This window comes from Salvelinus sp. IW2-2015, linkage group LG20 (assembly GCF_002910315.2).
Source record: "Salvelinus sp. IW2-2015 linkage group LG20, ASM291031v2, whole genome shotgun sequence".
Lineage (NCBI taxonomy): Eukaryota > Metazoa > Chordata > Actinopteri > Salmoniformes > Salmonidae > Salvelinus > Salvelinus sp. IW2-2015.
The window spans coordinates 29,558,270-29,583,691 of record NC_036860.1 but is presented as its reverse complement, the minus strand read 5'-3'; the positions used below and the strand labels follow the sequence as shown (position 1 = coordinate 29,583,691).

The following is a 25,422-nucleotide window of genomic DNA, read 5'->3' as shown; positions in this document are numbered from 1 at the left end:
ATGTTTTACAGGGAAGACAAAATATGTATTTCTATTAGCTAACCACCATAGCAAAAGACACAACTTTTTTTTGTCCACCATTTTTCCCTGCATAGGTAGCCATCACTAATTCGACCAAATAAAGATATAAATAGCCACTAACCAAGAAAAAACTTCATCAGATGACAGTCTGATAACATATTTATTGTATAACATATGTTTTGTTAGAAAAATGTGCATATTTCAGGTATAAATCATAGTTTACCATTGCAGCCACTATCACAAAACTCACCAAAGCGACTAGAATAACTACAGAGAGCAACGTGTATTACCTAATTACTCATCATAAAACATTTCTTAAAAATACACAGCGTACAGCAATTGAAAGACACAGATCTTGTGAATCCAGACAATATTTCAGATTTTCTAAGTGTTTTACAGCGAAAACACAATATAACGTTATATTAGCTTACCACAATAGCAAACATCACAACAGCATTGATTCAAGCAAAAACATAGCGATTAGTATAAGTCACCAAAAGATATTAATTTTTTCACTAACCTTCTCAGAATTCTTCAGATGACAGTCCTATAACATCATATTACACAATGCATATAGAGTTTGTTCGAAAATGTGCATATTTAGCGGCACAAATCGTGGTTATACAATGAGAATAGTGGGCAAAACATAGAGCAATTTGTCCGGCGCCATCTTGGATTAGCACCTATTCTAATCGAAAACTATTCATAAACTTGACTAAAAAAATACAAGTTGGACAGCTAATGAAAGATAAATTAGTTCTTAATGCAATCGCTGTGTTAGATTTTTAAAATTAACGTTACTAGACATACAGTGTGCGTTACAGCCAGACCAGTGCCGCAATAATGGCGACCAAACACTTTTACATTTTTCCACATAAATACGGAATAACATCATAAATAGTTCTTACTTTTGGACGAGCTTCCATCAGAATCTTGGGCAAGGTGTCCTTTGTCCAAAAGAATCGTTGCTTGGTTGTAAAACGTCGTCTTCAACTTCGGAATTAGCAGCTAACAATAGCTATGTGGCCACAACATGCCCAAATCCTCAAAACGCAATACTAAGGAAATTCCGAAAATAGCAATATACTCGCATAAACTGATATAACTCGGTTTAAAATAACTTCGTTATGATGTTTCTAACACCTATATCGAATTAAATTACAGACGGACATATCTAAGGCCGATAACTGAGCGTTTCAAAATGCTATCCTGAGGTCTTGCTTTGCGTAATGGCGGAAGTCGAAAAGAGAGCGCACTTCGTTCCTTGGGGCTTTATAAGCTCTGAGAAATACGTAGAAACACCATTCCACTTCTCATTGGTTACTGACATCCAGGGGAAGGCGGGTGCAGTTCATGTCGACCCATAGGACACATACAGACCTTTAAACTGATCTGAGAACAGAGTCTAGTTTTTAGACCTTCGCAGTTCCTGTCATGAATCTCGCTGCAGAAAGAGTTCTGTTCCACCCACAGACATAATTCAAACGGTTTTAGAAACTAGAGATTGTTTTCTATCCAATAGTAATAATAATATGCATATTGTACGAGCAAGAATTGAGTACGAGGCAGTTTAATTTGGGAACGCTAAATGTCGAAGTTGAAACAGCACCCCCTGTAGTGTCAAGAAGTTTTAAGGCCTGCAATATTGGACTTTTCTGATTCCTTTTGTTTATAGGCTTAGAAAAATGTGGAGACCTCTTCACGATCTTGGCCTTGGTGTCAATCTAAATCGGATTCAATTCATCAGCTTGCATCCCTGAAATGACTCGCAACAATTTGATTGAATGCCAAGGTAAGCAGGCTAGGGGTTAGGCGTTATGTACAAAACCCTCTAACTCTAGTCACCCAGGCTCTCAACTCTGACTTTATTACTCTGCAGAGAGCAGAGGCGCTGGGGGATGGGCTCTCAATTGTTTTCAGCCACTCTGCCCTCTAACTTTTCACACCTCTGCTTCTGGAACTTGACCTGGTCAGCCAATCAGAAGTCTACCTGGGGTAGGAGATTAAACAGCATGATGATTACACAGGTGCACCTTGTGCTGGGGACAATAAAAGACCACTCTAAAATGTGCAGTTTTGTCACACAACACAATGCCACAGATGTCTCAAGTTKTGAGGGAGCGTGCAATTGGCATGCTGACTGGAATTTCCAACAGAGCTGTTGCCAGAGAATTTAATGTTAATTTCTCGACCATAAACCGCCTCCAATGTCGTTTTAGAGAATTTGGCAGAACATCCAACCGGCTTCACATCCAGAGGCGGAGTTTCTCATGGCCGGTGATTTTAATGCAGGGAATTGGAAATCTGTTTTACCTCAATTTTACCAGCATGTCACCTGTGCAACTAAAGGTGACAAAACTCTAGATCACTTTTACTCCACACACAGAAATGCATACAAGGCCTTCCCTCGCCTTCCCTTTGGCAAATCAGACCATAACTCTATCCTGCTGCCTTCTCCTCACAAGCAAAAACTCAAACAGGAAGTAGGATGCTAAGCTACAGGACTGTTTCGCTAGCACAGACGGGAATATGTTCCGGGATTCATCCAATAACATTGAGAAGTTTACCACATCAGTGACTGGCTTCAACTCTAAAGTCTAAACATTAGGCTAGTTTTTATTGCTCGTTAGAAACATATGACTTGAACGTCCCCCCCAAAAAACATTCCACTGGCACTCAGCCAACCAAAATCATACAGTGAATATAATGTAGGCCGACCTGTTACACCTGACCCGTGTTACATTTAGCCCCGGTCTTCCCTATGCAATCAATGCCATTGGCGAGTGCTAACGCGCATAAATTGTGTCCAAGTAGGCTACACGTAACTATGTGTGTGGAAAACATTTCATCACAGTTAAGACATATAACTTGTTTATTATAGTCCATTTGTAACTCCACTCACTACTTGTAGCTGAATAGTTAGTTTGTTTGTGTCGTTGGTCTTCGCTAGCATAATGTTCAGGTCAGTAGCTAGCTAGCACTCACTCACATGAAAAGGGGCATGAGGGAAGCCCTACAATGTTACATTTTTCTTAGTAGTGAGAACGCTCAGGAGCAGGCAATGTTGAAAAGTAATCTTTAGACATGTTGTACTTTTCTTAAATGTAGTTTTGTAATTGACTAAAACAGACAGACAAGAAAATTGCATTTGAAAATAAGTTTTTGCTGTGAGCCAATGGGGTAACCTAGGTAACCACAGGTTGTTTCCCCCAAAGGCGGGTAGGGCCTCAACGTTCTATCTAATACCGACTTGGACTATAGCCCTTCTAATTCCTTACTGCTATAACTGCTAGCCTATGTTGCGATACTTCTATTAGCCTGCCTTTGCACTGTGTACTACTGCTGTGTACCACTGCTAGCATAGCACTATTAGCATTGCTATTACAAAGTCAATAGCCTGTAACGTCATGACACGCTCCTCTTTCGAGACCACCTCCAGTTGGTGTCGCTCTTTTTCAAATTAGGTGGTGGAGGGAGAAGGTTACCTGAGTGTTTTGCGGACCATATCCTCATCGGTGATGCCGTAGTAGGTCAGGGTCTCACTCCAGACAGGGTTGAGGGTGTTGCGCAGGGTCTTGGTGCGAAGTTTATTGGCCTGACAGAGAGAGAGTGAGAGAGAGAGAGAGAGAGCGAGCAAGCAAGAAAGAGATCGATCGATTAGGTATTGACCTTTGCCCTCCACTCCATCATAGGCTGACCATGACACATAGGGCACAACAGAAGTCATTATCAGTTTACGTGTCTTCTGTGCAGAGCTCTGGGCTCTAACACATAACATGACTACAGAGAGGGTTAAATCCCCAAGTCCCACCCTTCCTACTATGTCTGCTCCTCAACCATCTCCCCATCAGGCTCTAATCTGTAATTCAGATGTAATCTGGAGATTGAAATGATTCTCGTCTCATCTCTATCAGTCTTCTTTTCAGGTTAACCTAGAGGTGTGAACAACGTCTCTGTGCACGATGGTGACGAAATCCCCAGAGAATAGAGGACACGTTCTCGATTCTCGGGTGATTTTGTCAACACCAGAATCCAACAATAGCGACACATAAGGACAAAGCTGTGCATTTCTAAGACCTAGAATACAAATGCCAGATTGCAATTAAACAAAACAATAGGCATATCAACAAATGCTGGGAGTTTAATAGAGTGCCTTCAGAAAGAAGTTGCATATTCTGTGTTCAGTAATAGTGGTTAACATGATTTTTGAATGACTATCCCATCTCTGTAGCCCACAAATACAATTATTTGTAAGGTTTCTTAATCAAGTAGTGAATTTAAAGCACAGATTCAACCATAAAGACCAGGGAGGATTTTCAATGCCTCACAAATGGCACCGATTGGTAGATATGTAAAAATGTAAAAGCTGACGCTGAATATCCCTTTGAGCATGGTGGTTACTAATTAGGTTTTGGATGGTGTATCAATACACCAAGTCACTACAAAGATACAGGTGTCCTTCCTAACTCAGTTGCCGGAGAGGAAGGAAACTGCTCAGGGATTCCACCTTGAGGCAGTTACAGAGTTTAATGGTTTTGATATGAGAAAACAGACTATGGAAAAACAACATTGTAGTTCCTACACAATACTAACCTAAATTACAGTGAAAAGGAAGCCTGTACAGAAAAAAAATATTCCAAATCATCCATCCTGTTTGCAAAAAGGCACTTAAGTAATACTGCAAAGAAATTGGCAAAGAAAATACACTTTTTGTTCTGTATACAAAGAGTTATGTTTGGGGCAAATCCAACACAACACATCATTGAGTACCACTCTTCATATTTTCAAGCATGATGGTGGCTGCATCATGTTATGGGTATGCTTGTCATCGGCAAGGACTAGTGAGTTTTTTAGAATACAAATAAACAAAATACAGCGATAAACAAAGACAAAATCCTAGAGGAAAACCTAGTTCAGTCTGCTTTCCAACAGACACTGGGAGACGAATGCACCTTTCAGCAGGACAATAACCTAAAAGACAAGGCCATATCTACACTGGAGTTGCTTACCAAGACGACATTGGATGTTCCTGAGCGACTTAAATACAGCTTTGACTTAAATCGGCTTGAAAATCTATGGCAAGACTTGAACATGGCTGTCTAGCAATGATCAACAATAAAGTTGTCGAACTTGTTCTCAACTAGCTTACCTTGTTAAATAAMGGTGAAGGAAAAAAAAAACGTAAAAAAAAAAAAAGGAAATGGGCAAACATTGTACAATCCAGGTATGCAAAACTCTTAGAGACTYATAATCGCCTCGAAAGGTGCCTTTACAAAATATTGACTCGGGGCTGTGAATACTTATGCAAAAGAGATATTTCTGTATTTCATTGTCAATTAATTAGCAACAATTTATAAAAACATGTATTCACTGTCATTATTGACTATTGTGTGTGAGAGAAAAAATATTCAGGCTATAACCCAACAAAATGTGGAATAAGTCAAAGGGTATGAATATTTTCTGAAGGCACTGTAAGTAAGCAATTATTAATTCCAGTGGGTTTGATTAAAAAAAGTTTGAACAATAAGATCCCTTGTTGTATTCGTCTATCACGGCGCTGTGGTGCTTTGTTTTCGCTCTATAAAGATAGTGGCTGTGCCTCGTTCGTTAGAGGCTGACATGTTGGTCTCTATTTTAACAAACCTAACGCAATGGTAAATAGTGCTATAGTTCTGGATGGTGTCAGTAATATTGTAGCTATTTTCATAGCCCAAATTATGAGGGTCATAGCTTACAGTGTTGCGAAAGGGCTGGGTTTTGATGAGTAAACAAGTTGTTGGTGTGATGAGGGTTAAACCAAGGCCTCATCCTTTTAAAGCGTTAATTAAATTGTGTTATGATAAACTGTAAGCTCTCCTCTTCTAATAGACCTCTGTGTGTGTATTAACACCTGTTTTGAGTGTTGTGCCCTTCAGACATTATCAGAAGGTGGAAACCGCCTCCGTTCATACATACTCCTCCTGTCTGGGCCCCACCTGGCTATCTGAGGTTCTGAGAATACGACTGGTTTTCTGAGAACACAAGGCTGCCGCAGACCTGATGAAAACAGCCACCTGTCAGAAGATGCTTGGACACGTTCACCTTGTAATGACCCTATACTTGTGATGAAAGGTCAAGTTTCGGTCAAACCCACTTCTGAGCTTTAATTKCTGATAAGATGGTTGCTGCTGTCAGGGGGAGGTTAGATTTATTCAAATGTTGTTGCCAGGGAAACTCAAGCCAGGAGGACTGGGAGAGGCTATTAGTTACAGGATGTCTTAGACATTTTGCAGAACCTGGGGAGAGCCATCATATACTGTACTTTGTGCCAACTTCTGCCTACAATTGTATTACTAAAGGATCATTTTAATTTTAATACTGTGTTTCTTTTCCATTACTAATGTATGTTTGATAATTATATAGACCTGATCATTTGTTGAAGAAATTGACCGACAAGGGCTTGGCCACTCACTGGCCAATCAACTCGTTCCATGGCTTAATACTGTATTTGTCTCAAGTTCTGTAGGTTATTGACGGTCTTTGTGTAGTCATCAAGTCCAATTCGTTTGGGGGCAAGGAATATTCTCCTCCTGGTTGATTGTGGGTTGAGACTACCATTTATTAAATAGCATAGGCCACAATAACGAGTAATAGCAACAGTAAAAAAAAAAAATATCCAGTGTTTGTTCAATAGCGTATTCGTGTAGTGTTGACGGCCAAAATATAGCCTAAAGTTGATACTGCATTATAGGACCGAATAATTTAAATACRTTTGGAGGAGCACGTCTTTGGTAACCGGATGAGAGGCGCTCTGGAGAGATCCACTCTTAGGTTTTAGAGTGTGGATACTTGAACAAGCATTTGCGTGTGTGTTTTAGGATGTGCAGTATATTTTAAATTCAAGGCACTCTGACGAATAGACCATTTAAACACCTTTTATGGACAGGCTACTTTGCAAGGCCAGGATAAAAAACGCATTGCTGTTAAACCAGACTTCATTATCGTCGGGTAAGGGTAGCCTATGTATGGAGGGCCTGGTTTTTAATCATATGAAAAGGAAAACAAGCAATCCGTTTAAAACAACAACAATATTTCTAAATACTTTAGGATGGGCTTAGAAGCATGATATCATAAATCACCTCTCTTGTTCCATGGCACTTGGTGCACGCGTAGTCCTAAATGTCTTTACGCATAACATTATAAACATCCTGTCAATTGTATTGTTGCCTTTGTGCGAGGCAGATGAAAAATATATATCTCTGCAGTTGATATGGCATCATAGGAGGACTGAATAGTTTGGAGTAGCGTGTCTTTGGTAATCGGATGAGGGGCGCTCTTTGAAAATGGGGATGGATAACCTACTTGAACAAGCAAAATGAAGTATGCAGGTGTGTGAATTGTGAATAATGAAAAGGCATGGAGGGCAAAAACATCCAAAATATCTCAGAGTAATCTCAGTAAACCCTTTATTCAGAGGCTACTTACTTGGCTAATGGCCAGGATAAAAAAGACACACCAATGCGATGCTGCTAAACCAGCCTTGATTAAGTGGAGGCTATCCTTGGTTTTTAGTCAAATTAAATTACATGATGGGAAACAAATCTTATTTTTTCCGTTTCCAAATACAAGATTCATCAGCACAAAAGGCACATCTCTCGTTCCATGCATGGGCACTGTGTGTCATGTCTAGATAGGCCGCACATACCCTCTCAAAATCCATGCCGTTTTCAACTGAGTTACCGTTGAGACCTGCTTTTTATGGGTCGTAAAAATGAAATTGTCGCCTCCCGGGTGGCGCAGTGGTCTAGAGCACTGCATCGCAGCGCTAGCTGTGCCACCAGAGTCTCTGGGTTCGCGCCCAGGCTCTGTCGCAGCCGGCCGCGACCGGGAGGTCCGTGGGGCGAAGCACAATTGGCCTAGCGTCGTCCGGGTTAGGGAGGGTTTGGCCGGTAGGGATATCCTTGTCTCATCGCGCTCCAGCGACTCCTGTGGCGGGCCGGGTGCAGTGCGTGCTAACCAAGGGGGGCGGGTGCACGGTGTTTCCTCCGACACATTGGTGTGGCTGGCTTCCGGGTTGGAGGCGCGCTGTGTTAAGAAGCAGTGCGGCTTGGTTGGGTTGTGCTTTGGAGGACGCATGGCTTTCGACCTTCGTCTCTCCCGAGCCCGTACGGGAGTTGTAGCGATGAGACAAGATAGTAATTACTAGCGATTGGATACCACAAAAATTGGGGAGAAAAGGGGGTAAAAAAATAAAAAAATAATGAAATTGTCACTTTTGCGCTTGCTTTTTAAGGACACCTCAAATATTGCCACCCCTCCCACCTCAGCGCAAGTGAGCTGATGTTAGACAGGTAAATTGCCAAACCTGGCGTTAGGGTGGGAAAATGCCAGTGTGCCAGTATTTACATGACACATTTGCAAACTAAGGTGTGTTTGACACTTGCACCTCCTTAGCGCCAGATGAAAAATAAAGCCTGTGGAGATAACTGATCACCATATGATGTGAGAGACACATTTATTCATGAACAATAGCCAGCAATATATCAACCTGTCTGCCTACCAGTGCCTTGACGATTCATCAAATTAAATAAATATACCAATAGCGATCACTGCATGCTGATTGTACTCGCTAGTTATCACCAGCAACTTACAATCAGTGCATTCAACTAAGGTAGGTAAGACAAGCACATACGTAGTGTACATATTTAGTATACATGGCTTTGATTATCACTACAATCTGCAAAGTAGTGCCATTGTATGGCTGCTGACTGGGATCGATGCAGGATGGAACAGTAAGAATAGAATTCCACAGTGATGAATCACACATTCAATGGCCATTACATCTCTTGTCAAGAGGAAGTATCTCTGTGTTCTATATCTATGCCTGCATCTGCAGCATCAGCCTCTGGTCACGAATCATTTGTGATAAGAGTGAGGTTGGATATTTCATTAAAATAGAGAGTTCTGTATGCCTCTTTCCCTTTCATCCCTAACCTTTAATCTGACATGCACGTACAAAGAGATACAGTACATTTGTATCAATACTCGAAATGCTTATATAAAAATGTGTCTAAGTGCACAACATAAACACCATACCATACTGTAACAGCACCTTAAAAACATTTAAAATGCAATGCATGAATGCATAAGTGCTTAAGGCAAACACCAAAAACCATATATGTAACATAACAAAACGTCAATAAATCTCAATGGGTAAACCCTTAAAAAAAAGAAAAATGCTTATATGTTGACTTGTCAGGAAGATGCTATATAGCTTTTACACTGTATTGTGCTCTTTATAGAAAGTTCTGGAACAACTCCTACCACAGAGTTTCATTACTATGCTACACTTCCCTCCACTTTATTGATTGGAGAAGCACATTGCTCTGTGGTGGATTTCACGAGCCCACACATTCTGCTAGGGAACAGTGTTGAGTTGAACAAAACAGCAAGCTGATATTGTGTGTGGTAGTGAGTAATGGACAGTGAAGAACAATGTCTGTTGCATTTAATCGGTTAACTGGCATGAATATTTGGTGCTGAGTCGACGCATATTAATGTTCCCCAGAACAAAGCAGCAGCTGATTCATATCTGAAACCCCACACAAATAACCAGAGCACCGTGTCTATCTAGCGGTCTCTGGGACCAGAGTTGRACACCATTGCTGAGGCAAGGTTTAAGTTTTGATAAAAAAGGGAAGTGAATTCCAMTCTGTATGTAATGTAATCCTTTTATTGGGACGGATATAGTTATTAAGTAAGGGGGAGACTGATGAGAGGTGTGCAGACCTCGTGAGCTGAGGAGGTCAACGCAGGGATTTAAATTATGAACCCAGTTTTCTCAACAGGCATGCACAGTCCGGAGTTGGCTGCATTTTACCGCTAGACCAAACTCAGACACAAGCAAATGTTATTCTGGGGGAAATTCTCTGGCGGCACATCTCTCTGTCTGGACCACTTGATGGCCACCTTTAACAAGTAGTGAGGAACATCTGCGGCTAGTCACAGCTGCCATGTTTGTGGTGTAATTTCAGGCCCCCAAATGAAACAGCGCCCATATGCTTGACTTTCAAGCCCAATCAATTACCTAATAATGGTCTGATGGAGAGTCCACTCGGAGGTCAAGATGTCCGAACAGTTGGGGACAGCCTGACTGATTTAGAGAACCCTTATTGGCAGCTGCTAAGTGGATTGTTGGCACAAGAGAAGGCTAGCCCATGGAGACCAAGGTGGCACAAGAATTACAGTATGACTAGACGACAGTCCTTCGTGGTTGGGAGACGGTAATTTATTAACAGCGCCTGAGTTTTCCACCACCATCAATAAAACACCAAATGATGGGATTTATCTTGGAAGAATGGTTTTGCATCCCTCCAGACACTTGTAGAATCTATGCCAAGGCGCATTGAAGCTGTTCTGGCGGCTCGTGGTGGCCCAACACCCTATTAAAACATTTTATGTTGGTGTTTCTTTTATTTTGGCAGTTAACTATATATCCATAGCTTCTATAACGGGGCATGATAGTGTCTGTAATTTCCAATAATCAGACATGACACCATCTGATATGACAGCATATGCATTAACGCATAACTGTATTTAGATTATTAAAGGGACATTACACCAAAATCAAAGTTTATCAGATGTTTTCAAAAGTAGCCTAATGTCAAGGTAAGTCCACATCACATGTGCGCCTCGAGTGAACGGAAAAGATAAAAGTACTGTAAATCTGGAAATTATATGGTGCTTATCTTTCCCATTCATTTTGAACGGTGTCATATCACTGGAACGACAACACAGACGGGCTTGGACATGGACTTATCTCAACAGAAGACCATGTGTAATACCGTTGCTCTTGAGCATCTTTGTTCAGCGTTATGATGTCCATGAAATCCATAACAGATGTATCATATCTGAATGAGCCAATTGGAAGCTGAGAATGTGGCCATAATGGTGTGATGGCCTGATTGAGAGTTTAGCCAGGACACTGGGGTTAACACCCCTATTCTTACTCTTATAATAAGTGACATGGGATCTTTAGTGACCACAGAGACTCAGGACACTCATCTGAAAGACAGCACCCTACGCAGGACAATGTCCCCTTCACTGCCCCAGGGCATTGGGATCTCCTTAGACCAGGGGGAAGAGTGCCCCCTACTGGATCTCCAACACCACTTCCAGCAGCATCTGGAAGTGGCAGTGGGATGCAGGGTGATATGCTGCAGGCTACCTGTAATTAAACAATCCCAAGGTACTATGCCTTCTGCTGACATTTTAAAAACAAAATGACAGCAAATGTGTTACGATAGTTTTAGATCAAAAAATCTTTAAGATTTGAATGTGTATTTCAGACTAGATGGTGTAACATCCATAATGGGATTTATCCCCCTGTAAAGTAATAATGCAAATCTTTTCAAAAGGATTGTTTTTGTGTTCAGCAAAGCCTTTCCTTCGAAATGGCTATGCATGTTTTGTTCATGTTATGTTCCTCCAAAAAACATGTCCCTTTAATGTAACATCCATAATACATCGTATTTGCTTTATTTCTTCAACATGCAATTATTTAGAAGTCAGCTTTTTTGGGGGAAATACACTCACCACAAGGGGTACTATAGACACACACATCAAAATTTGTATTTATATTTTTTGGTCCATTCTGTGAGACATTAAAGTTGTGATTTGCATGCAAATGTAACGTCCATAACGCTGGMATCGCCCTACTTGTATAATAGGTGTGTATGAACCATAATAATTGGTGGGGTGCTTACATTTGTCCCATATCGCAATCCCCCGAGACACCCTTGGAAAGTGGGTAGAGAGCCAGGGATCAGCCGTTATTGACGGCGAACCTGGAGCAATTAGGGTTCAGTGCCTTGCTCAAGGGGACATAGACAGGGTTTTTCACCTGGTCGGCTTGGGGATTCAAACCTGCAACCTTTCGGTTACTGACCCRATGCTCTTAACCACCAGGCTACCTGCCACCATCCCACAACATTTGAGGTAAACAGTTAGACCTAAACTCCCGTAGTGTCCCTTAAACATGAGTTTGACTCTCTCTCTCTACCGCACCTGCTGTCTCTAACTCTGAACGATCGGCTATGAAAAGCCAACTGACATTTACTCCTGAGGTGCTGACCTGTTGCACCCTCTACAACCACTGTGATTATTATTATTTGACCCTGCTGGTCATCTATGAACGTTTGAACATCTTGGCCATGTACTGTTATAATCTCCACCGGGCACAGCCAGAAGAGGACTGGTCACCCCTCAGAGCCTGGTTCCTCTCTAGGTTTCTTCCTAGGTTCCTTCCTTTCTAGGGAGTTTTTTCTAGCCACCGTGCTTCTACATCTGCATTGCGTGCTGTTTGGGGTTTTAGGCTGGGTTTCTGTATAGCACTTTGTGACATCGGCTGATGTAAAAAGGGCTTTACAAATAAATGTGATTGATTGATTGAGGTATAATAAGACAGGTACGTACCTTACTGGCCCCAGGCAGTAGGTGCAGTTTGACATATGGATCTGAGAGCCCGTTGTGGTCCATGGGTTTGAGCCCCTGTGGGAGAGACAGACAGATGGTGTCGAAAGAGAGGCCGTTCACAAGGTAGTATGACAGCGCATCACAACATAGACCTTCATGATAATATTTCCAAATGTGACTACACTAAAATGAAAACTACACATCCACCAGCCAACACAACAACAAAAAAACTTGTTGAAACATGTCAGACACACAAGGCCAATGCTGGATGCCTGACATCCAATTTAAGTCAAAGACTTTTGTTTCTGACATGTGCACAACCTCCTCAGAATAACAATAGCCATGTCAGCTAATTAGAAAGGCTAGAGGTGAGACCTGTTCCACGGCTGGCAAAATAACTTGAATGCTTTTCCATAAACAAAAACATTTCAGAATGCGTTGACAGAGACCGAACTCTACGTGTAAGTAAATCAAGTAATTAACAAACACACAAAGTAGCCTACAGCAACTCTGCAACCTGACAATGAGAGGTGTAGATGGTACCTAAGGAATTCATCTGGGGACTATTTCCATCGTATGGAAAACAGCACAAGGATAATTCTGCTCAGACTGGGATCATCCTCTCAAAATGACTTTGTCAGAATGTGCTTATCCGCTATAAATGAGCTCCTCATCCGACACCTCTTTTCTGTTAAGATGATTGATGTTCTATGCCTATCGTCAGCTCTCCCCGTTAGTGAAAGGACGCAGATAAATCACAATACATGTGATCGTCTCCTTCCATGAATCAGAGGATAAAAAATCTGCCAAACCCTTATCCAGATAGGAAGAATAGAAAGGGAGACATAAAGACAACGTCATAATCAGATTGACTTCTAGGTAATTTCAACAGAAGGACACATCTCAACATTACTTGTCCTGCAGGTTGGTTTAATGTCATCGCCTGCCTATGGCTTGTTTAAGTGTGATCTTGATCCCCTATCTCACGTTGTCAATTATTACTCTGTATTAATAATTAACTTGAGAGATAACTGTTTATTTTGTGACAGTATTATTGACAAATCTACAAATAGGGATATTGCTGATACATTGCTTGGTTGCAGCTTTCATGAAACCAGAGCCAAAAACAAAAGTCACATTTTCAAACACTTGATTTCCTCAGCCCTATGGCATGATATTGCAGACAGGCATGGTCATGGTGCTGCAGGTCCAATCAATGAAGGCCTGGCTAGAGAGAGAGGGCGAGAGCTTGATTGAATGGTGTTGAGAAACACTGAGAACCCTTTATACATGTGAACTGTCACTTTAAACGGCAACTAGTAGCTGTGGAAGTGTGGAAGAAAATGAGCCTATAGATAAATGGTACGTCTGGCTCATCAGCAGCCAATAAATGCACATTGGAGCTGCAATATCATAGGTAGGTTATCTTTCCTTCTCTGCAAACTAAAAAAGATTGGTTGTATGTGCTGTAAAGCACAACGTACAGGATTACTCAGAATAGGATATGACTTCTAGCTCCCATCCATATAACACATGCAACATGCCTCATTGGCATGCATGCAGTCCAAAAAGGTGAGTATAAAAACAAGGCCTCAGAAAATTGCAATACCCAACCATCTTTCTCAGTCTCGAACATGCTTGGGCTTTGCTTTCTTTTCAAATGGGATCAACCAGGATGACATGAATAGAATGATCATTTCAAAAGGTAACCCACTCTCTGTGGTGTGTGCTAGGATTGATCATTTTGATTAGAACAGAGGAAGTAGGGCGCACACCACCTCCAGTCCTTCAGGTTGAGTCATATCTAATGGGCCAGGGGGAACTTACTTTAGCACATATGTTTTGGGAATAGCCGGATACCTATGTATCTTGTTTCACCTTTCAGGGAGAAAACTTTGTATGAAAATGCAATGGAGATGTTCAACATTAATCTCTCATATCAGCTGAGGTGTTCTGGCTTTTTTACACTAGAATGAACTGTATAGGACAATCTAGACACATGTACATATGGATTTTGTATTGTAGATATGTGGTACTAGAGTAGTGGCCTGAGGGAACATACTTAATGTGTTGTGAAAAGTGTTATGAAATGTAATGTCATGTTATATTTTAATTGCATATATCTCCCTTAATGTTGCTGGACCGCAGGAAGAGAATGGGATCCTTAATAAATAAAAATACAGTGCTACCTGCAGCAAAGTTATTTGATGTGGCCGACTGCAAATGAATATGGATGTCCTGAAAAGAGATAACAAAGGAGTGAAATCTCTACGGCAAACACAGAGATAGACAGCATCCATAAAAGAGTGGATGAATTGATTTAAATAGACTCAGGCCTTGGCAGTTGTTGCTTTTCTACTACTGATACCGGCTTCACAAAACAATGAATTCTTTGGTGAGTCATAACAACTCACCTTGCCATGCTAAGCGAATCTTTATAGATCTCCCTATACCAACCAAACGCCATTGATGTACAGTATCAACTACTTCGGCATCCTTGTACGATGGCATTGTCTGATGAACGTCAATATTTGAAGTTACAAGAAACATATTTTTGTAACTCTTAGTTGCTTGTGACTTGTTTGCAATCACCCATTGTCCGCTGAATCACACTTGTACTTGTTTTCTCTCTCCCCTTCTGTTAAGTTTAACTGTGTGTGCCCCTTCTGTTAAGTTTAACTGTGTGTGCCCCTTCTGTTAAGTTTAACTGTGTGTGTGGGTGCGTGCGTGCATGTGCATGTGCATGTGTCTGCGTCAGTGCTATCCTATCTCCCAAATGTATTTGCTCAGCCATGTGTGGGATGAAAGTTCCTCACGCAGTGTGTGTGTGTGTGTGCTTGTGAGTGTGTGTGTAATATACAGTTTTCTGCTCCGCCGAGTGTCGGGTGAAAAAGTGCAAAGTACATTTTTCTGTTTTTTTGTGAGGAATCTTCTCATCCTCAAAACCTTTTATATATTTGTGTGTGTCACGAACGCACTTCATGTCACATTCCAATTTCACATCAAAATCTAACTATGAAAAGTTATTGTAGGACAGAGGAGGTTGTTTTTCTCTGTTCCAAAGTCGCCTGCTCTTAGCAGTCGTTTGTTGTGCCTGGAGTTCCATTACTGCCTGTACTCTGGACCCCTTCTCTACGCTTGGAGCCTCTCCTCCTTTCATTCACAGCAAACAGCGTCTCATCTCTTCTACAAAGCACCAGGTTGAGTCAGATGTTTGTGTGGAACACAGATGAATGTTCTCTTTGATAGCGCAGCGGGGCCAGCATTGCTCCGTTGTGCGAGCGGCTTCAGAGCCGTTCCACAGATGTGAATTGATATGATCTGTTTTGGAACTGTGCCCAACTATCAAAAAGACTCCCAACATGTTCTCTTCTGGGCCCCACTGCTCCAAATGTTTCTATGCTGTGTTCTGCTGTAGATACCACTACTAGTCTCTTGTAGATACCACTACCAGTCTCTTGTAGATACCACTACCAGTCCTTGGGCTGAATCCAATAGGAAAGAACTGTCTACAGGAAGCATGAAATATCGACTTTGCCTTTGACAGGCAGCTCGAGGCTGATGTATTGAGTAAATTGAGGGTTGGGTGAGTGGATTCTTCCCGAAGTAAAGCGCACAGCTATCTGGATGGGATGAGCCAAGATGTGCTCCTTCAACTCTGCTGCATCGCTGAGGAGCAATAGATCAATAGATGAAAATAGAAGCTTTGAGGTACTGATACTGTGGTCCTGCACTGTTACACTGTACGGGTGGAAGCATTAAATACAGATTGAGGTAACACTCGACCAAAGCTCCCTATGCAGCTACAACCTCCTATGCCCAGTCACTTCTTTACTAAAAGGACTAGCCCTGTCAAGCAGACTGACCGGAACCGAATGTAAATGAGATCAGGCTGGTTCCATCAGGCTATGGAAGGACCAGACAGTGGCCCTGGTCTGAAATACCTGGACATCTGGTTAAGTGTTCTACAGGATACTATGGAAGATATGTACGATGTCCACCATGTATGATGGTCCGAGTTGAGCCATGGAATGTCTCTCGTTAACATTTCGAAAAATTGTTTCATTAAGAAAAGAAGAGTCGGAGGCCATCATCGAATAACCAACTACAACCAAAGCTGAAACACTTATATACTCACATAACAATTTTTTGGTCTGTGTCTCTTTATACTAAAGATAAGAAGTAGGCTATACAGTTGAAGTCGGAAGTTTACATACACTTTAGCCAAATACATTTAAACTCAGTTTTTCACAATTCCTGACGTTTAATCCTAGTAAAAATTCCCTGTCTTGGGTCAGTTAGGATCACCACTTTATTTCAAGAATGTGAAATGTCAGAATAATAGTAACGAGTATGATTTATTTCAGCTTTTATTTATTTCATCACATTCCAAGTGGGAAGGAAGTTTACATACACTCAATTAGTATTTGGTAGCATTGTCTTTAAATTGTTTAACTTGGGTCAAACGTTTCGGGTAGCCTTCCACAAACTTCCCACAATAAGTTGGGTACATTTTGGCCCATTCCTCCTGACAGAGCTGGTGTAATGGAGTCAGGTTTKTAGGCCTCCTTGTTCACACACGCTTTTTCAGTTCTGCCCACACATTTTCTATAGGATTGAGGTCAGGGCTATGTGATGGCCACTCCAATACCTTTACTTTGTTGTCCTTATGCCATTTTGCCACCACTTTGGAAGTATGCTTGGTGTCATTGTCCATTTGGAAAACCCAGTTGCGACCAAGCTTTAACTTCCTGACTGTTGTCTTGAGATGTTGCTTCAATATATCCACATGATTTTCCTATCTCATGATGCCATCTATTTTGTGAAGTGCACCAGTCCCTCCTGCAGCAAAGCAACCCCACAACATGATGCTGCCACCCCCGTCCTTCACGGTTGGGATGGTGTTCTTCAGCTTGCAAGCCTCCCCCTTTTTCCTCCAAACATAATGATGGTCATTATGGCCAAACAGTTCTATTTTTGTTTCATCAGACCAGAGGACATTTCTCCAAAAAGTACGATCTTTGTCCCCATGTGGAGTTGCAAACCGTAGTCTGGGTTTCTTATGSCGGTTTTGGAGCAGTGGCTTCTTCCTTGCTGAGCGGCCTTTCAGGTTATGTCGATATAGGACTTTTTTTTACTGTGGATATAGATACTTTTGTACCCGTTTCCTCCAGCATCTTCACAAGGTCCTTCGCTGTTGTTCTGGGATTGATTTGCACTTTTTGCACCAAAATACATTAATCTCTTGGAGACAGAACACGTCTCCTTCCTGAGCGGTATGACGGCTGCGTGGTCTCATGGTGTTTATACTTGTGTACTATTGTGTGTACAGATGAATGTGGTACCTTCAGGAATTTGGAAATTGCTCCCAAGCATGAACCAGACTTGTGGAGGTCTACACTTTTTTCTGAGGTCTTGGCTGATTTCTTATGATTTTCCCATGATGTCAAGCAAAGACGCACTGAGTTTGAAGGTAGACCTTGAAATACATCCACAGGTACACCTCCAATTGACTCAAATGATGTCAATTAGTCTATCAGAAGCTTCTAAAGCCATGACATAATTTTCTGGAATTTTCCAAGCTGTTTAAAGGCACAGTCAACTTTGTGTATGTAAACTTCTGACCCACTGGAATTGTGATACAGTGAGTTATAAGTTAAATAATCTGTCTGTAAACAATTGTTGGAAAAATGACTTGTGTCATGCACAAAGTAGATGTCCTAACCGACTTGCCAAAACTATAGTTTGTTAACAAGAAGTGTGTGGAGTGGTTGAAATACAAGTTTTAATGACTCCAACCTAAGTGTATGTAAACTTCCGACTTCAACTGTATCTAGGCAGGGTGAATGAACGGCCTACTGCACAGCTACTAAGGGAGCTCTTTCTAGAGCGCCCGATTAAATTGTGCATAAGAGCATTTTTAAACTGTAAATGGTTAAACTATTAAGAAATATATGTGATTGTGCCAAGAATTTGTGAGTGGGTAACATACACATCAGCCTAAATTTAAATGTTGATTGATTTTTAAACAGATTAGAATTCTACTATAATTTTCAAACTCAAATGGTAGGAATAATGTGGGGCACTCTCTGTATAAAAGTCACTTGCTTCACACCAGTGCACGGATTTGAGAGTAAAACTATAACTCAAATAACAGCCAAACCCTGTCACTGTTGATGTCCTATGGCGGGTCGTGATTAGTTAAGTTAAATAACAAAGCAACTGATTTGTTTCCTTTCCCATTTCGGCAGCCACCCAAAACTTCCATCTGACATTCTAGAATTTAATTGACTGGCCACAGCAAATTCTCTTCTAGTGAGTAATATAACAATTATTGTCAGATTCAGTGTAGCCTCTGAATAGTGTTAGTTTAAACAGCGCATACACCCTAAACTTTGGCCCCTGTTTTATTGATTTGAAATTGATATCGATACCAGTGATTAACAAAATAGTGTTGCGTTTAACTTTCCGTGTTGGCGGCCCACTTGAAGAAAAATGCAACAATCCAAAATGTAGCTGGTTGTCTTCAGCAGTTTGTCCACTAAACAATATTTGTAGTTTCCATGTGATATTTTAGTTGTGTTAGTTTCAACAGCGCATACAACCTGATTCCACCTAATCGATACGAGTGATTAATTGCCACTTGTTAAAACAACATGGTTCTTGGTGCATATGCAGTATATAAGGTGCTTGATTTAAAAAAATACAAGTAATATGACTAGTTTTGTTGTAAATGTACTGTATGTGTAGGTAGTATATTTTATGTTTTCAACATATCAGAAACGGTTTCTGTATATTGATTATTGATTTGGATACTTCAAAATGCAGTTTTGTCCAACTGCTGAATGAGTACAAAAATGTGATGTGTTTTATGTATTTTGATGATCTTCCAGAAATCATGAAAATGGGTTTGACTTGCCTACTATGTATATTATTCATATCTTCCTATGGCACAAAAAAAGCATTCAGAAATGACAGTTGATTGAAGAGGCTGACATAGTATCTATCTACATCTCCCTCCATGGTGATTGCCTAAGCCACCAGTGAATAGCCAGTTGATCACAATTATGGGAGGATAGGGGGTAGGGAGAAGAGAAATGACTGTTATGAAAGGCAGATGGGCGCCGTACATCAGTGTATCCACACACCCCGCACATAGTCGTTCATACCAATTTCCTCTCGATGCTGCATTTGTGTGTCGTGCCTGTGGCGTGTGTGGACTTTATCTTTGTAAAAGTAAACAGAAGTTCGGTAAATTTCAAATGTAGGAACCATTCAATACGTTCACTGTTACTTATTTATCAAAGAAGCCAAAGGCAGCTTCTGCAAAGTATGCCAACCTTTATCTTGCAGCTCTTGTGGGATGGGAGGAGTTACCTCCACCGGTGTCTTCCTCAGATCGATGGGGGTGTTTAGTGTGACGGGAGAGGCAACGATGAATTATTAGAGTAAGACATGATGGATATGTGATGGATGCATCGCATTCCTCACCGATGAATGTTAGAGGGATACTTTGGGATTTTATCAATGAGGCCCTTTATCTACTCCCCAAGAGTCAGAGGAACTCATGGATACCATTTGTATGTCTCTGTGTCCAGTAAGAAGGAAGTTGGAGGTAATTTTGCGAGCCTATGCTAACTAGCGTTAGCACAATAACTGGACATCTGTGGGTATCTACTAGCATGCTAGCAGATATCCATAGGCTTCCAGTCATTGCACTAACGCTAGTTAGCAATTAACCTAGCGCTAGTTAGCAACTTCCTTCAAAATGCACGCAGAGACATAAAAAGGGTATCCACGAGTTAATCTGACTCTGGGGTAGCAGATAAAGGTCTGCATTGTCAAAATCCCAAAGTATCCCTTTAACGTCAGAGAAATGCCCTGGCTCAACCTCTGGGACAGGGCTTATTTAGACTCTATGCACATATCTGGCGGATAACGGTAAGGTTTATTGTGGATAAAAGAAGAAGCTTGTTGCAGAAGAGGTCTGATGCAATGCAACATTAAAGGAATAGTTCACTATTTTACAACTTCTTTTTAGATGGTTCCTCACCCTGGAAGTAGGGGAAACTGTATTCCATGTTTCAGTTCTCTTTAAACAGCCATTACAAACATCAACTTAACTTCTGCCTAAAAATCAATGGAAGTGATGGGTGCATGTGAGTGTGTAAAAAAAAAATTTACTCCATATTTGGTATGATGCCACTTAAAGGTGATTCGGCCATTTAATAAAAATATATGCTCACATGCCCCCATCAATTCCATAGATGTTTAGCTAGGGGTGGCTAAAGTTAGCTGAAGTTAGTAATGGCTGTTTAAAGAATCCTGAACCAGAGATTACAGTTTCTCCTGGCCCATAGACTACTTTTAGGGTGAGGAACCATCTAACATCATATTGTAAAATAGTGAACTACTCCTTTAATGTCATTGCATTTCATAGGGCCCTGACTAAAGGTCTACTTTAACAAGACAAATGAAAATGCGTGAATGCTGTCAGTGAGGCCAAAGGCAGTATTTAAATTGGATTTTGTTTCCTCGACAAATAATGCATTTATATAGCATTCTCACATTGATCTGTTATTCAATTAAAACTGACCAGTAAACCAGAGGCTAACTAGGGAGTAAAGCACATTTTTTGTTGCGCTTGATTCCAATAATTATTATCCTTATTGCAGCTGCAAAAAGTGAACTACGGCCACATGACTACCATAATTATGGTTTCAGCTCAGAGACAGAAATAGAGGAATTAGTTATGTGACTCATGATGATGTTATCCTAACATTTTCTTTACTTGATTACTTTATGAATGATACTGCTAGTACGTACAGAATAGTGTAGGATGTACACCGACTTTAGAATGGCTCCACTACTGTACCTGTTGATTCAGAGTTAACGTAAAAAGACCTTCAGGTACTGTACCTGAGGATACACATACTCCGATCAATAAACATACACCATACTCTCATATACTCACATCAATCAATATATCATATCAAAGTATCAATGAAATATGAGCACCAACATACTGCTTTGGAAAAATACATGAGCCTATACACTGAGTATGTCAAATATTAGGAACACCTTCCTAATATTGAGTCCCCCCAGCAGCGTTGCAGTTCTTGACACAAACCGGTGTACCTGGCACCTACTACCATATCCAGTTCAAAGGCATTTCAATCTTTGTCTTGCCCCTTCACCCTCTGAATGACACACATACACAATCCATGTTTCAATTGTCTCAAGGCTTAAAAATCCTTCTTTAACCTGTTTCCTCCCCTTCATCTACACYGATTGAAGTAGATTTAACAAGGTACATCAATAAGGCATCATAGCTTTAACCTGGATTCACCTGGTCAGTCTATGTCATGGAAAGAGCAGGTGTCCTTAATGTATATCACCATATGCTAACTTTGACATTTCCCAGTTATACTGTAGGTCTGGATGGATGAAATGAGAGCAAAATATTTGGTGTCAATCAACGCGGCAAWGATCATTTAACAAATATTCAACATAGGGAGGGAAGTTCAAGGTTGAAACTAACTTTATATACCACATCTACACAAGCACAAATAGGGAAAGGAACAACCCTGACATTGGGCAAGTAATATCAGACTAGGTTGACTTTTCTAGTCTTGTGGACCAAAGCACTCAACAGTTTATTGATTATTTGTTTAATTGAGTCAGACGTGTTAGTGTTGGGCTAGAAGAAAAATGTGCAGGCTGGGAATGGCCCAGTCTGGACTGAAATTGAAAACCCTGATTTTAAAAACTCACAGAAGGATAAAAGTGCCTGGCTCACGATTTTCAGGTTGCATAATCATTCAACCATGCTCTGGATAATTAAGTAAAAGTAATGTCACTGTATTTTACACCTCCAGAAATGGTCTTATTCTACAGAAATCACAGAAACAAGGGTATGCTCCATGACTTGTAAAACCTGAAATGTGCCACAATATATAGAAGGAATAAATCTACACAGGTGGTTTAACATGCCGTACCCAAGCTAAAAGTCTGACTCTCACAGGCATTGTGTCAAGTCCCGTCCTTATACCCTTTTCACACAACTGAATCGAGCTGAGCTCTACAGCACTGGCCTGGTTATACATCCACCGTAGTTAATGGAACAGTGCTTGAAAAGGAAAATGTGAAAAAAAAATATCCAGGCCAGCACAGTATAGTATGAGAGCGTGAGAAGAGTATTAGACAATTATGTGATGCCAATAGTGGGAAAGAGTTGGTTGGGGTTGGTATAGGATAGTTAGGGTTTAGTGAGGGATTGTTCACTCCACAGGGGACATTGGGAGTTGGTTTGGGTTGGTRTAGGCTGCTGGTCAGGGTTTAGTAAGGATTTGATTAGGGGCTATCCATTCCACAGGGTCCAGTGGGAGTTGGTTGGGGATGGTGTAGGCTGGTTAGAGTTTGGTTTTGGTTTGTCAACACACCACATGAGAAAAATGGACATATATTCTGATTGCTATAGGCTGGTTAGGGTTTGGACAGTGTGAGTCGGTGCCTTACCTTCTTATACCTGGGGATGGGGAGCTGTTCCCCAGGACCATGCAGAGAGAGAGGAATGCATGCAAGAGAGTAAGGTGCAGGAAGAGGAACAGGAAAAAAAAACATTAACCTTAGAAATCAAGAGAAATAATAACCACAGCTTGCCTTTGAAGAAACAGAAGAAAGGGAGAGTGGAAAAGTGAGAAAATTGTCTGACCTTTTTTAAAACAAAAAATACATAAAGCAAAAATAGGTGTTTGGAAACACATACAAATAATAACCGAGACGGAATATGAAAAGTGTGGCATAATGAAATGTAAGTTTGTATTTCATGGTGGGTTGCTGGAAAGTTTGACACGTTTGAAACATTGTTGACCTTGGAACTCATTGTTAGCGCTTGTCAAAAGGTGGCCTTGCAAAGCTTTTTCAATAGAAATTTCAAAATCCCGTTTTACAAGAAAAGTTTGAGATACAATGTGCCGCTCATATAATTCAGTCAGTCAGTCACATACATATAAATAACTGTTGCATCAAAGGCTAAACAAATAATGAGAATTAGTATAATTTCAATAAAAAAGTACAAAATTATTATGGTGCCTGGAGGTTCAAATAAACATCCATTTAGCCACATATCCAAGTTTAATGATTCGTTAATTAACTGTTTTAGGGGTCGGTGTGCAGGAGTTGAGGCAGGGGAGAAACAGTTCCCCTAATAGAGCTCAAGAAGTCAAAACTCATGAGGATAGGGCAGAGTAAATAAGGTTATTGACTGCCTCACAATCAGTTCTTTCTACATGCTATACAACTCATTGAACTCAGAATCAATCTCATCAGTGTTTAAACAAATGGGCAGATTTGTATATTGCTCAGTCGATTTCAAAATAGACTAGTTGTACTTGGTGAATTCCAATGTTGTACTGACCCTTTCACAAGAGACTTATGTGGGAGACTTGATCGTTTCTGTTATCTCAAGTCACGTCCGCAATACAGTATATTCAATCGTAAACACTGGTGACGGCATTCCACTGAATCAGCAGTCACAGCCACTTGTCTGAGACCTGTGATAAGTCGTTCCTTTAATGGCACCCTGACCATGCAACGCACATCTATAGTACCCTCCAAGCTCATCATTATGCTCAAGGCCCTGGGTCTGAACCCCTCCCTGTGCAACTGGGTCCTGGACATCCTGACGGGCCGCCACCAGGTGTTGAAGGTAGGAAACAACCCCTCCACTTCGCTGATCCTCAACACTGGGGCCCCACAAGGGTGCGTGCTCAGCCCCCTCCTGTACTCCCTGTTCACCCATGACTGTATGGCCACTCATGCCTCCAACTCAATCATCAAGTTTGCGGACGACACAACAGTAGTAGGCTTGATTACCAACAATGACGAGACAGCCTACAGGGAGGAGGTGAGGACCTTGGGAGTGTGGTGCCAGGAAAATAACCTCTCACTCAACATCAACAAAACAAAGGAGCTGATTGTGGACTTCATGAAACAGCAGAGGGAGCACCCCCCTATCCACATTGATGGGACCGCAGTAGAGGAGGTGGAAGGCTTCAAGTTCCTCGACGTACACGTCACTGACAAACTGAAATGGTCCACCCACACAGACAGTGTGGTGAAGAAGGCGCCTCTTCAACTTCAGGAGGCTAAAGAAATTTGTCTTGGCACCTAAAACCCTCACAAACTTTTACAGATGCACAATTGAGAGCATACTGTCGGGCTGTATCACCACCTGGTACGGCAACTGCACCACCCGCAACCACAGGGCTCTCCAGAGGGTGGTGCGGTTTGCCCAACGCATCACTAGGGGCAAACTACCTGCCCTCCAGGACACCACCAACACCTGATGTCACAGGAAGGGCAAAAAGATAATCAAGGACAACAACCACCGGAGCCACAGCCTGTTCACCCCGCTATCATCCAGAAGGCGAGCTCAGTACATGTGCTTCAAAGCTGGGACCGAGAGACTGAAAAACAGCTTCTATCTCAAGGCCATCAGATTGTAAATAGCCATCACTAGCACATTAGAGAATGCTGCCCTATGTACATAAACTTGAAATCACTGGCCATTTTAATAATTACAACACTAGCGCCTTTAATAATGTTTACATATTTTGCATTACACATCTCATATGTATATACTGTATTCTATTGTACTGTATCTTAGTCTATGCCGCTCTGACATTGCTCGTCCAAATATTTATATATTCTTAATTCCATTCCTTTACTTTAGATTTGTGTGCATTCTACGTATTGTTGTGAAATTGTTAGATAGCAAAGTGCTTGTGTTTCTACACCCTCAATAACATCTGCATGTGACCAACAACATTTGATTTGAAGAGCAAGAGGCTAGAGTGTATCGATTGGTGCATTTGAAACATATAGAAAACATGGAGGCTTTGGAGAAGATCCAGAAAAATGCCACATACCCAGAGATCAGGTGCA

General features: G+C 41.2%; 1 protein-coding gene across 4 annotated transcripts in view; it reads right to left on the bottom strand.

Moving 5' to 3' along the window:
• LOC111981685 (double C2-like domain-containing protein beta) overlaps nt 1-25,422 on the bottom strand; it is a 311,631-nt gene that overhangs the window by 61,748 nt on the left and 224,461 nt on the right. For all 4 annotated transcript variants that reach the window (XM_024013086.2, XM_070449338.1, XM_024013087.2 and 1 more), the window contains 2 exons: nt 12,475-12,549; nt 3,507-3,616 (listed from right to left, as the gene is read on the bottom strand). In XM_024013086.2, coding sequence (XP_023868854.1) covers nt 3,507-3,616; nt 12,475-12,549 — 185 coding nt within the window. The remainder of the gene's footprint in view (nt 1-3,506; nt 3,617-12,474; nt 12,550-25,422) is intronic.